Raw genomic sequence first — 12,491 nt, forward strand, 5'->3', positions numbered from 1 at the left:
TTAAAGACAGTATTTGTTCTGCTAGCAATTTTTATATGTGTATTCAGAAAATAGTAATTTTAAAGAAGCTTACTATTGAGAGTTTAAAAGAATTTGTGAAAGGAAGGAGATGAGATTAAAGAACTGACTGGTAAAAATATAGAATAAAATAAAACAAAAATCAGAAAGAAAACGGAAGAATCTCTTCTACAGGTGTATTTATTTACAGGATACAGCAATGGAAGCTTGGTCAGTTGATCAGGTCTGCAGTTGGTTGGTGGAGAAAAACTTAGGAGAACTAGTTCATAGGTTTCAAGGTGAGTTGTTTATACTTTTTAAAATGTTAATTGAGCTGCCAGTTATTGAGTGTCCTTTGTTATTGATAATTGCTTTTTGTGCCTAATGCCTGTGAGTGTAGATATGGAGCTGCTGCAGCGGGGAACTTGCATTTCTTGACCGACTGGCAGTCTGCATTTGGCCTAGTATCCACAGGAGAATATATTTCAAAAAGAACTCAAATAAAGTAAAGTCTTAAGAGTTACTTAAAATACATATTTCTTATCATTTGATACTACTTTTGTCCTTAAATAATGAAGCATGTGTTTTGTGCAGTGCTGAATTTCCAAGTAGTGAGTATTGCCTGGTAGGTGTTGTTAAGAATAATTTCTTGAGAAGATTTTTTTCTGTATAAAAAATGATGCCAGTAAGAAAGAATCTGAAGGGGGGGGGATGGAAATAATGTGGAAGTAATAAGATTTTATTGTGACTCCATATTCTAGTTTTTTTTCTTCGGAGCAGATATCGATTTGGAACTAGGCAGTATCAGTGTTCTATCTTTGTCAAAAATACAGATAATTATATAACATCAGAGGATAAGTTTAGATGGTCCTTGTAACACCAGAAATATTTTTTTCTTGCTCAGAGTGCTGTGTTTTACAATGCTTTAGCCAGACAGGCTCATAGAGACTCTTTTTTCTTTCATTTTCCCAGAGGAAGAAGTAAGTGGGGCTGCCCTTCTAGCACTTAATGATCGGATGGTTCAGCAATTGGTGAAAAAAATTGGGCACCAGGCAGTTCTGATGGATTTAATTAAAAAATACAAGCAGAAGAGTCAAGGACTGAAGTCTCCTGGAAGCCCTCAAGAACCAGCACTGCTCATGCAAGCAGCAGCAGCCCCAGAGTAAGTCGTTTCACGAGTGCCTTATCTTTGTTGCTGTGCTTTCCCGATCATGGCTATACCATGACATTTGAAAACTGTGACAATTATCAGCTAGACTGTGTGTACAGTATTTCTAACATCTGCATAAGGAACACTTCTTGCAAAGATTTATGAATTGCGATACGTATTTTTAATGCATCACTTTGTAAACAGTGTCTCCAATTTTTAGGATAGTCCTATAAACCCGGAGTTCCTATGTAGAAACTTCTGTAACAAGCAGTTGAAATGTACATACAACTTGAGTAGGAATGGATTCCTTCAGTTTAGGTCTTAAAATCAGGATTCGGGAAAGGCATTTTTGCTGCTCTTTTGCTTTTCCCTAAACTCTTATTTTATTTATGTATGTATTTATTTATTTATGTATTTATTTATTTTATTTATTTACTAAGGATTCCTTATAGTAACTAATTTGTATTCTCCTCTAGAGGCCTTCACATTATAATTTGCTGCAGGTCTTCACAGTATCATTTGCTAAAGACTCTTGATACAATGGATTTTCTAATTTCTCGAGAGTATTCTCAGAATACTGAACGCTATGATAGCATCCCACAAAAGTCATGTAGAAAAATTTGTGGTCGCTTTGAGGTTTAGGGATGTTTTCATTTGTTTGTTTTTTACCACTGACTTTTGCAATGATAACAGGAATTATAAATTTTCAATATTCACTTTGCATATCTATGCCCCAGGATCAGTCCAGGCATTCTGATTTGGTTATTTCATATTCTAGACTTTTGCAATATTTCTAAGGTTAAATAATTGCTGCAGAATAATTGTTCATTAATTTTAAAAATACGATTGTGAGGTTTGATAAAATCTATTCTATGTATTTTTTTTTCAGATTACGTCTGTAATAATACATATATTTCTGTCTTGCTCTCTGATAAAGAACATAATAGTAGAGAGACCTGGCTTAAGTAATTTGATTTCTAGAATATTTGGATGTATTGGACTTGGAAGGGGCAGGTAGACTTGAAGGGATGGTCCATGGTTAGTCTGGAGATTATACATCCAATTTGTTTGAAGGATTTCTCCTAAACAGTGTTTTGACATACATATACAAAAACACACTCTTCAATATGTGACTATTGGTGAAGTTCCCATTGCATGCTTTTACCTCCTTCCAGCAAAGGGAGGATATGAACTTCAACAAAGCTCAAAGTAACTTCCCAAAAGTCTTGGATGAGTTGGACCTTTGAGCTGAAGTTCTCTTCAGTTGAGTAGAATCTTGATATGGCCTTAAGCACAACTTAGAAGAAAACAGACAGCCTTGTTGCCACTGCAAAGCAGTTTATAATGTTCTCTAGTACAAGAGAACTAGCTGGACTGCCAAGAAATCTGGGCTGCGTTCCTGGTTCTACCACTGACGTGGATTGATGATGTTAAATGTTGACATTCCTACTGCTTCATCTGTAGTTTGTGAAAAGTAATACAGTACCTAACTCCATGTTAATTCATGTTAGGAGTATCACAATCTTTAACAAAATCTCTTCTCCTTCTCCCAGACCAAAATAATCTCTTATTAAATATTAAGCTTCGTTAACCTAATTAAGAAAGCTATTTTCAAATGGTTGTCCAGCAATGTATGAGGGAGGGTTTTTCACTCTACCCAGTTAGTAGTAGTAGCTGACTCATTTTAAGGATTGTTCTGATACAAAACCACAATTACAGGTGGGCTTATTGGTTATATTTGCTTATTGTCAAATATATTGTCACTTGACAAGTATATTGTCATGTGGGAATCATGATAATAGAAAGAGGCACAGGAATATGCTGTTTATTTAAACTCAGAAAGTGCTTACTAAAGATAGGAAATATGGTATAGCAGAAAGAACCCTGAAGCTAGGTATCAAAACACTTGATTTCAAACCCCTGTTCTGATATTAGCTACCCATCTAATAACCTTGGAGAGTTGTTTGACTTTTCTGAGTTTAAACTGTCAATCAAAGCAGGTGGAATAAATGATGCTTAAGACTCCTTCTAAAGAGTCTGTAATGGCATTCTAGATCAAAGGTTGCAGATTGGTTTCAACTTGAGTGCATATTTCATTTAATGGCTAGTGGTTGCCTGGTATGTTATTTTGAAAAGGGTTTGTAGACCTCATCTGGACAGGATATTCAGACTTAGGCAAATGATAGGAATATATAATAGGTAGGAGTAGTTGCCATTGCTTTTGGTTGTTGTTCCTTTTGAAGCTGGTAGAAAAATCACTGAACAGGAAGTTGAAAAACTGAGGTCAACTCCTGGCACTGCTTCTGTGTAGCTTGTGGTGGTGAGCAAGATGCTTTCTCTTCTGGGCTTTAGCTGTATTTCTTAGAAAATAGAGTGTGGTTCTAATATCATGAAGTTTTTCACAGATAATAAAAGGTTCCCCCAAATGGCAGGGAGTGGAGAAGGGAGCTGTTATAGAGTTAATTTTTTTTTGGTCCAATAAGACTATTAACCAATAAAGGTACATTCTATTATTACCATCATTTCATAAAGGGAAGGGTTATTTTAACACCATTTAGAAATATGACTGGTTGGTGGAAATAACATTGTGAACCGGCATCAGCGTATCTCATGTAGACTGTATTTATTAACCACTGAGTGAGATGACCCCAGAGGGTCTTTCTTTCAATTCTCTTAGTCATGACTAATATGGGTCTTGGAAGTAGACACAGATCATATGTTTCTTGTGGGCTGACCCCTACCCTCAGAGCCGCTGTGAGATCAACGGTTGTGCTCCTGTTGAATAGCCCCTGACCCACCTCTTCTTTCTTGGTGACAGGGATGAACAGTCTTCCAGTCCAGCCAACTGTGGGGGGCCGACTGCGTCTTTCTATCCAACTGAAAACCTTGATAATGGACTAATTGACCAAAGAGTGCTGAAACAGAGGTGAGTTGCCAACTTCTACACACTTTAAAGGTAAATGATAATATTTATATCTTTTTTTTATGGGATTTCATGTGTTTACACGTGTTTCTAAGTGGAAACTTTTTGTTTTCCCAGAAGGGAATTTTTTTTCAATCAAGTGATAAAGATGTTTGGTAAAAGATGAAGGTTACATTCTCTGACGCTTGTGTTGGAAAAGTGAAGTTTTAACGTTATGTTATGCATCTTTCAAGTACACACTGTTGCGGAAAAAGACGGATTTCTCTTTCGTAATCTGTCCAGAGTGATTGACAATAGCCGCAAAGATAGGATTCACTCAGTGAAAATGTCCTATAAAATATGCTTTTTGTAGAGTCTTTGTTTTTGTTCTGAATTTTGTAGTTGTTGCTTTAACTTGACTCTTCCTGATGGAGGCCCTGCTTGGATAAACGTTTCCTTATATAGTAGTCCCCCTTGTCCAGTTTTGCTTTCTATGGTTTCAGTTACCTTCTCTCAACTGCAGTCCAAAAATGTAAAATGAAACATTTCAGAAATAAACAATTAATTAGTAAGTTTTAAATTGCGCACTGTTCTGAGTAGCATGATGAAATCTACGCCATCCTGCTCCATCCTCCCTGAGACGCGAATTATCTTTTTGTCCAGTGTATCCACGCTGTCTACCTGTCCGTTAGTGATTTAATAGCTGTCTCAGTTATCTGATCGATTGTCACAGTATTGCAATGCTTGTGTTCAAAGAACCCTTATTTTATTGTTATCATTGTTTTAGTTTACTATTGTTGGTAACCTATTACTGTGCCTCATTTATAAATTTAACTTTATCATAGATATTATATAGGAAAAGACAATATATATTGTTTATATATGGTTTAATACAGTTTGATATATATATGGTTTTATATATATATATATATATATATATGGTTTTATGTATATACGGTTATATGGTTATATGGTTTTTCGATACCATCCATGGTTTCAGACATCCACTGGGGGTCTTGGAATGTATCCTCTGCAGATAAGGGGGACTACTGTCTTCCTACACTGGATTTAAATCGTGTAATGTTTCAATATGGACTGCATTGGAACAAAGGAAAACTATAGACCTAGAGATCTAGACACAGGAATGTGGTGTTGCGACAGTCCTAGGGCGATTACAGGTAAGATGTGGCAGGCAGCCTATTCAGCATTTCCCGGCCACATGCCAGTGTGGTTCATGCCTCCCTCAAGATACATATTGTTTTCAGCCATTGCTGAGCAAAGGCTTTTCCTTAAATGTACTGCCATTGAAAGGAGCGATGCCAGGAGAATAATCGGGTACCAGATAAGCCAGGGTCTAATTCTTTTGGGTTTTCACAAACCCTTTACATTCTTCTCTCATTTAGTCCACACAGCAGTCCTGAAGGCGGGCATTATTCTCTCTTTTTCAGAAATGAGTAAAACTGAGACTTAATGAGATCAAGGGGGCCTCATTTTTACCAACTGAGTCATTCTCACCTCTACAGAGGATCCACCACCATCAGGGTAGGAGCTCAAGGGACCAAGGACATCTGCGTCAGACCCCTACCACCAGGCTCCAGCACCCCACAAGTCTAGGGAATAGCTGTATCTTTGATCAGGAGTTCTTGCAAAACAGGCTTCAGCTCTGGGCTATTTTCTCTGTTCCCTTTCCTCTCTAGCACCTTCAACCTTGCACTCCCACCCCTGGTCACAAGGGCCCCAGGTCTTTGAGCTCTCCCAGTAGTAGGGCCCATCTTCCTCCATGCTATTGGCTCCTGTTTGGGATGGGGAACCAAAAGGTGGAAGGCAATGAATGCCCTAGGTGAGATCATTCCCCGTGGTCTTTCTGGTCTGAACTTTGGTTCAGAAAGTGTAAACACACTTTCTGGTAGCTTCGTTCGCCTCCTTTCTGCTCATGGGTGCTTAGAGATTCTGAGTTACTTTCCTTTAGTGTGGTTACAGGTGCATGGAGTAAATCATGAATTCTCAACTATCCCTTCCACCACAAAGCTTCCAAAAGTAGCCAGTCCCTTCTATGTAAGTGTTCAGGTGTGAATAGACACAAGAAGAATGAAGATGAGTCCCAGTGGTCTGGCTTTAGTACCACTGTGAATCAGCATTCTCATCTGAAAAATGGGAATAATAGCAATGATACTTTCCTCATGGGGCTCTTGTGAGCATTAACAATAAGCAATACCTGCCGACTATAGCTAAATGAAGCAAACAGAACTCACCCAGTGTACCACCATCTACACAGCACTGCTCCGGGTAGTATTCCCTTTTTCCTTAGGCCTTCTTTCCTCTCTTTACTTGCTGCCAGTGGGAGGTGAGAGTGAAACGTTCTATTCATGTAGAATCTTTCTCTTTCCTAAGCTCTCTGATTGGTATTCCATCCTTATCATTGTCCTGAGATTCTGACAGGGCAGGATTCTTAGTCCCGATTTTCCACATGGCTCGTCAAAGGATCAGCCCTGTGTTTCAAAGTATTTCTCATTCTTCATAGCACCTGGCAAGAGGGAGGAAAAAAATGGGACTCGCTTAGAAATAGAGAGAAATTTGAGGGTTGGGAAGCCAGAGCCAATGCTGCCATATCTTTCTCTCTAATCATAAAGTCTCCCCTAATCTATTTGACTGCCTGCCGCCCATCTTCCCCCACAAGCATTTCAGCATTAAACACGCCCAGAAATGAGCTCATGTCCCCTGCCTCATATATGTTCGGGTGTAAGAACCACAAGTCCACTCTAACTTAAGGGGAATTTTAAGAAAAGCATTTCATAACATCCAAGGGCAAAACCTGGAGGAACTGGTGCTGGAAAGCGAGGGGTGGAGCTGTCCTTCCTCTCGTGGAGTCATGTGACAGCCACGTCAGTCTGCTCTGCTTCCTCCATCAGCCTCATTCCCTTGCTTCTCCCTCCGAGGATGGACGCATCCTACTCCTCAGGGCTGCTCTGCCCTCCTCAGACTGACTGGCATATGCTTCCCTTGTCATAGCACTGACTCCAAAGGAAATTCTCCCTGAAAACAGCTCAGGTCGTTCCAGCCAACTGCCTCAGTCTTTCAGTGTTGCTTAGTTCAGTATCTGGGGAAGGAAACTAATGGGCCCATCATGGATCAGGCGCCCCTTCTGTGCAATCAGCTGCATGGGGGCAGGGGCAGAAAAGGACACAGCAGCGGTACCCATTTTAAATATTTTCCCTCTGTTCCGGCCCTTTATCCTGAGCTGTGATTGTGGGGGACAGAAGATTTGCTCCCTTCCAGTGTCCTCGCTCAGACAGTGGCTCCACTATCCAGCCATGTGAGCTGAAATCATGGCAGACACCGTGATCCCTTCCTCCTGACCTCCTACTTAGGGTACTATTCATTTCACAGGTGTTGATTAAGGGTGTTTTGCATGGTGTTTATGTCAGGCTGTGTTCCCATCCTTTACAGACCGTACTTGCTCATCCTTGAAGATTCTGCTCAAAATCCCTTTTTCAGTAGCTCCTCCATTGATATTCCAGGCCAGACAAGGGCCCCTGTCTTCTAAGTGTAGTATCTTTGCTTTACTTGTAAAACTAGATAAAAAAATTGATGACTTTAAAATGTGTAGCCCTCATTAGATTGCACCTCAGGGCAAAGACCATGCCTTTTTTGTCATTATAAACTTAGCATTTGGCATAGTTCCTGGCACACAGAAACTAAATAGGAGCTTGGAAAATTGAACTGAGAATGTGTGATCCAATAAAAAATTGAATATATTTTCACGGGACAGGATAAATATTTTAATAGCATCGGTTTTGTTTTGTTTTGTTTTCTAGACCTTTTGATACAATTCATACTAAATATGCAATTTTTTTTTTTTTTAACACAGAGTTAAACTCCAGGAGTTTAAAAGTTTCTCACACATACAGGCTAGAAAGCTGATGGTGTTTGGTTACAGAGCTTTCGTGAAGCCAGTTGCTTTCCAGAGGTAGGAAGGGATGGTGGAACAAGAGCTGGCGTTGGGGTCTCACACACCTGGATTGGAATCCTGACTCCTCTACTTGTCTGTCAGGTTATCTGTGTACAACATGGGATAGGAACACTCACCAGCATATGTAGGTCCAAATGAGATAACACTAAAGTACCTGGCAGCTGTTATCATGCCATACAAGATGGCAGTCATTATTCTTGTGATACTTTTTCCTATGTTCTCTAAAATGAATATGTGCTTTCCATCCCAATTATTTGGAGACAAAAGGAAAAAGAAGACTCTAGAGGCAAGACTTTGGCTCTTGAAAAATTTCTCGTGGAGGTGTGTGTGTCTCAAATGGATGAATTTCGTGTCCCTAGGAAACACCAGAGTTGCTGTGATACAATGCATTTTTTTTTTTTTTTTTTTTTTTGGTGATAGGTGATACCGTGCTCTTACTGAATTGCTTAAATGCACTTTCTTGATGGAAGAATAATAATGTACCATACTCAACTTGCATTGGTAATCTTTTGGAAAGGTGGTTTTTTTTGTTTGGTTCGTTGTTTTTTTTTTTTTTGCAATGCTATTCTTTGTTTTTCATCTACACTATTTGAAACTTTTCACTTCCCTTTTACTACCTAATAAGATGTGAAATCACATAAACAGGTAGAGGTTTCCTAAATGTTACTTTGTAAACACTTTGCTTGAATTTTAAATAGATGTGTGCAGATGTTTTGCTTCTGCCTTCGGGCGTAATTATAAATTAGTTATGGTTTCATGCATATTTAAAAATTATTTTAAGGACGATTTTTCTTCTTGGTCTGGCTCCTGCTGTGAAATGTTATAGAATGATCTTACCCATCTTGCCTTGCTCAGGAAGGCAAATGTCAATAGGCCAACACTCACTGTATTGTTTATAGGCACTATCGCACACACAGCAAACTGAGGAGCACCAGTTCTGTGTGCATCTTATCCAGCACATAGTAAAGAGAAGGCGTGATGAAGTGCGCGAGCCTAGTTACAGGTCCCCTAGTGCAAGTTTCAGGGAAATGTGTGATTACTGTTCTCACTTCCTATACATTTGTGTCTTCTATAGGCCTAAAGCTCAGGGGTTGTCAGGGACAAATCTGATTCACCTTTGCAGGGCCTGGCACAGAGTAGGTGATCAACAGATTTTTATTACATGAAGGAATAGATGCATGAATCATTTTCTGTGGACTTATCTTCATTGAAGCAAATATTTGTGACCATGTTAGAGAATGAAAGAGCCTTGGGTGGGCCATTAGCCTTGAGTAGGACATTCTGATGAGATGAAATATCTTGAGACCCAACTCCTCAACGTGGCATTTCTATTGCAGCTGTATAAGGCAGTTGGGGTAGGAGATGTAGAGGTATTATAACGTTGACCTTAAAAATGAAAGTCGGTTATTTTACCAGCAAAAATGGGTTTGTTTGGGAACAACAAATAATTGTAATTTGGGACAAGCAAACTATAGCAAAAAGCATAGGCAAGTCCAGCAAATAAATGATAGCAACATTATTTTATGAAGACAAAAGAGAAAATTGACAGGGGTTGTTTTGAATGAAAGTCCATTGGAGTAAAACAAGAGTTTGAGGAGATGATGGTTTCTCATTGGCTGAATTGCTGGAATAGTCCATTTCTTGTAGGAGATACAATGTATATCTTTTCTAGTTGGAGCCTATAATTGATGATTCTTTCCTGTTGAGGATTCTCCTGTTGGGATCTGAAATTGACAATTCATTCTGTAGTTGACATCAAGTAGTACTGTGTGAGAGGACTCCTTCTGGAACCCCAACTCTATTTCAGTGAGATTTTCCTTTATTAATTTTCACAAGAACAAGACACCAGCTCTGCTAATGGCCAGGGTTGGTAAATCTGGAGAAGCCGAATAAGCAAGTAATTAAGAGTTTAGTTTTAAATCCTAGTTCTGCTATTTACCAGATGAATAATCTTGGGCAAGTTATAGGACCTCCATGGATCTCAATTTCTCATCTGTGAAATAAATAGAATGAGTTAATGTGTGACAAATACTTAGGGCCTGACACATAGTAGGAGCTCATAAACCATAGCTGTTTTATTATTAGGCCAGTCGTCAAGGCACAGGGTCCAGAGACATTCACAAAATTCTGATGTCAGCTCTAACGAGTGGCCCTAAATGGAAGCAGCAGGGTTTGCACCAGGAAGTAGAGATAACAGCAGTGTCTAGAGTCTTTCCCAGGGCTTGGAGTCCCAGCAAGAAGAGGATCTGCTTTAGTCCTCTCAGGTCTGCGACATCAGGTCAATTGTTGCCATTGGAAAAAAGCAGAAACAAGTCTTGTGAATGTACTGTGAGGGAAGGAGAGGGGATGTCAAAAACCTGGACTGAGAAACCCTGTTACCACTGACAACACAAGGGATAAATTGCACATTTCGATGCTAAATCCCAGCTCAGTGCAACAGCAAGTATTCTTCAGAGCAAAATGAAGGCTCCCACCATCTCCCAACACATGGGTCTATAAGACACCCATACCTAAGGGTTCTGTGTTTTGGAAGTGTGACATTCTAATTCTAATCCTTAATGGGAGATGCCCAGTCTACATACGAGTAAAGGCTATGATGAGTCCTACAGCAAGAAAACCCATTTCACGTTGACCTAGAACTCTTTCTTTGTGTAACATCTATTAACATTATAGAAAACACCTTAGGAAATAATGACTTGAAGATGTCCTACCTAAGTCAGGATTCATTCATTCACTCAATATGGAAGTTTTTGCTGAGTGCTTTCTTTGTGCCAGGCATGTTGTAGGCACTGAGGATAGAGAAGTGAGCAAAGCAAACCAGCACGCCTTTCATCTCCCAGAGCTCACAGTCTAAAGGGGGAGAAAAAAATTATACCTAGTGTGTTTAAGTGCTATGAAGACCAACAACACAAAATGAAAAAGGAAGGGGGAGAGAGAAGTGGTGTGTACATGTGCATGTATGTGGTAGGGCACAAGATGAGTCCATTTCAGATGCGGTGTTAGGGGAGCCCTGTGACTTTGACTAGTTGATGTTTGAGCAGAGAGCCAAATGAAGTGAGAAACATTGGCTCACTCAGCTAGAACTGGGATTTCTTTCAGTGAAAGATGTCTGTGGACCCAGCCAAGCAGGAGTTGCAGAATCAGGGGACATTAGACTGACATGACTGATAAATAAGTCCCTGATTCCTGCCCATTCCCGTTAAATTTAATATAAAGTCTTTACAGAGATCCAAAGTAGCTGGATTTCTAATCTGTTTTCCCTTTTTGTTCAGTGTAAAAGTTACTGAATATGCACCATGAGCTAGGTATTATTTAGACAGTGGTGGGGTGGGGGGCGTGGAGCAATTTAGTCTTTGCCTGGGGGAACTCAGAGTCTCATAGACAAGACAGATACATAAACTAATAACTGCAATATTGAGAAAGATGCAGAAATGGAAGTGCAGAGGGTACAGAAATAGCGTAGAAGTCTTTCAGGGAAGTGAGTTTGGAGAAGGCTTCTGGAGGAAGGCTTCACAAAAACTAAGGGAAGATTTTGAAAGATGATTAGAAATTCACTGAAGGAAAATGGGGCAGGAGAGAACAAGGACATCACAGCAAAGCAAACAGCAAGTGCAAATGTACAAACACCTGAAACAGCATGGGGGATTCTGTTTCGAGTAAATATTTTTGGAATGTGTGAGATACAGGCAGAGAAAATGGAGTCTCTGGAAATGGTGTCAGATGCATTAGAGAGGCAAAGAGGCTTTATGCTCTGCCAATGAGCTTCTTAACCCTAACTGTACATTCGTCACCTGGGGGCTTTAAATGAAAGCTATCAGTGCTTTAGACCAGTGCTTGTCAAACTCTAATGTACCTTAAAAAATCCCCCAGGAGTCTTGTTAAAATGGAGATTCTGATTTAGTAGCTCAGGGATGGGGCCTGACAGTCAGCATTTCTAAGAAGCCCCCAAGCAATGCCAATGCTCTTTTGGACTATTCTTTGAGTAGCATGGCACTAGACCAATAAGAATTTCCCGGGGTGTACAATAGACTGAATCACTTAATGTATGGGTTAAACATTGTTAGGAAATAGGAAGATTATTATGCCTATAACAAATGGAAAAAGGGTAAGTTTTACGTGAAAATTACAAAAGGCAAAGCATCCAGTATAGTCAAGTGTTGAATATGAAGTTTCAGCTCTCTCACACACTTGGTCTTTAACCTATCAGACTTTCAGATTTGAAGTGAAATTTCTACATTGGTTCCTCTCTAATCGCAGCTATGTTTTGGTACGTGAAAAGGTATTAGAAATTCATTGATAGATAGGGAAGTCTCTAGAAATGGGGTCTTGGATATTTGGGCTGCAAATGGCTCATATATGAGGTACAGATATCAGGTTACATAAGCCCAAAGATGGCTCAGCTCCTTTGTAAACTCCAGTCATAGGAGCAAAGACACACAGACAACCAGTGAGTGGTCCTCCAGAATAAACTG

The 12,491-nt window shown here is 39.6% G+C and overlaps 1 protein-coding gene across 2 annotated transcripts in view; it reads left to right on the forward strand.

The window, feature by feature from the left end:
* Positions 1 to 205: 205 nt before the first annotated feature.
* The window catches only part of SAMD3 (sterile alpha motif domain containing 3), a gene marked incomplete at both ends in the record, with an annotated part of 38,973 nt that continues 26,687 nt past the window's right edge, over positions 206 to 12,491 (forward strand). Inside the window, 3 exons of one of the 2 annotated variants that reach the window (XM_081039197.1) lie at positions 206 to 296; positions 970 to 1,159; positions 3,966 to 4,073. In XM_081039197.1, coding sequence (XP_080895323.1) covers positions 218 to 296; positions 970 to 1,159; positions 3,966 to 4,073 — 377 coding nt within the window. The remainder of the gene's footprint in view (positions 297 to 969; positions 1,160 to 3,965; positions 4,074 to 12,491) is intronic. The other variant, XM_081039196.1, reaches the window with a different exon arrangement.

Source organism: Rhinolophus hipposideros (genome assembly GCF_964194185.1).
Source record: "Rhinolophus hipposideros genome assembly, chromosome: 3".
NCBI lineage: Eukaryota > Metazoa > Chordata > Mammalia > Chiroptera > Rhinolophidae > Rhinolophus > Rhinolophus hipposideros.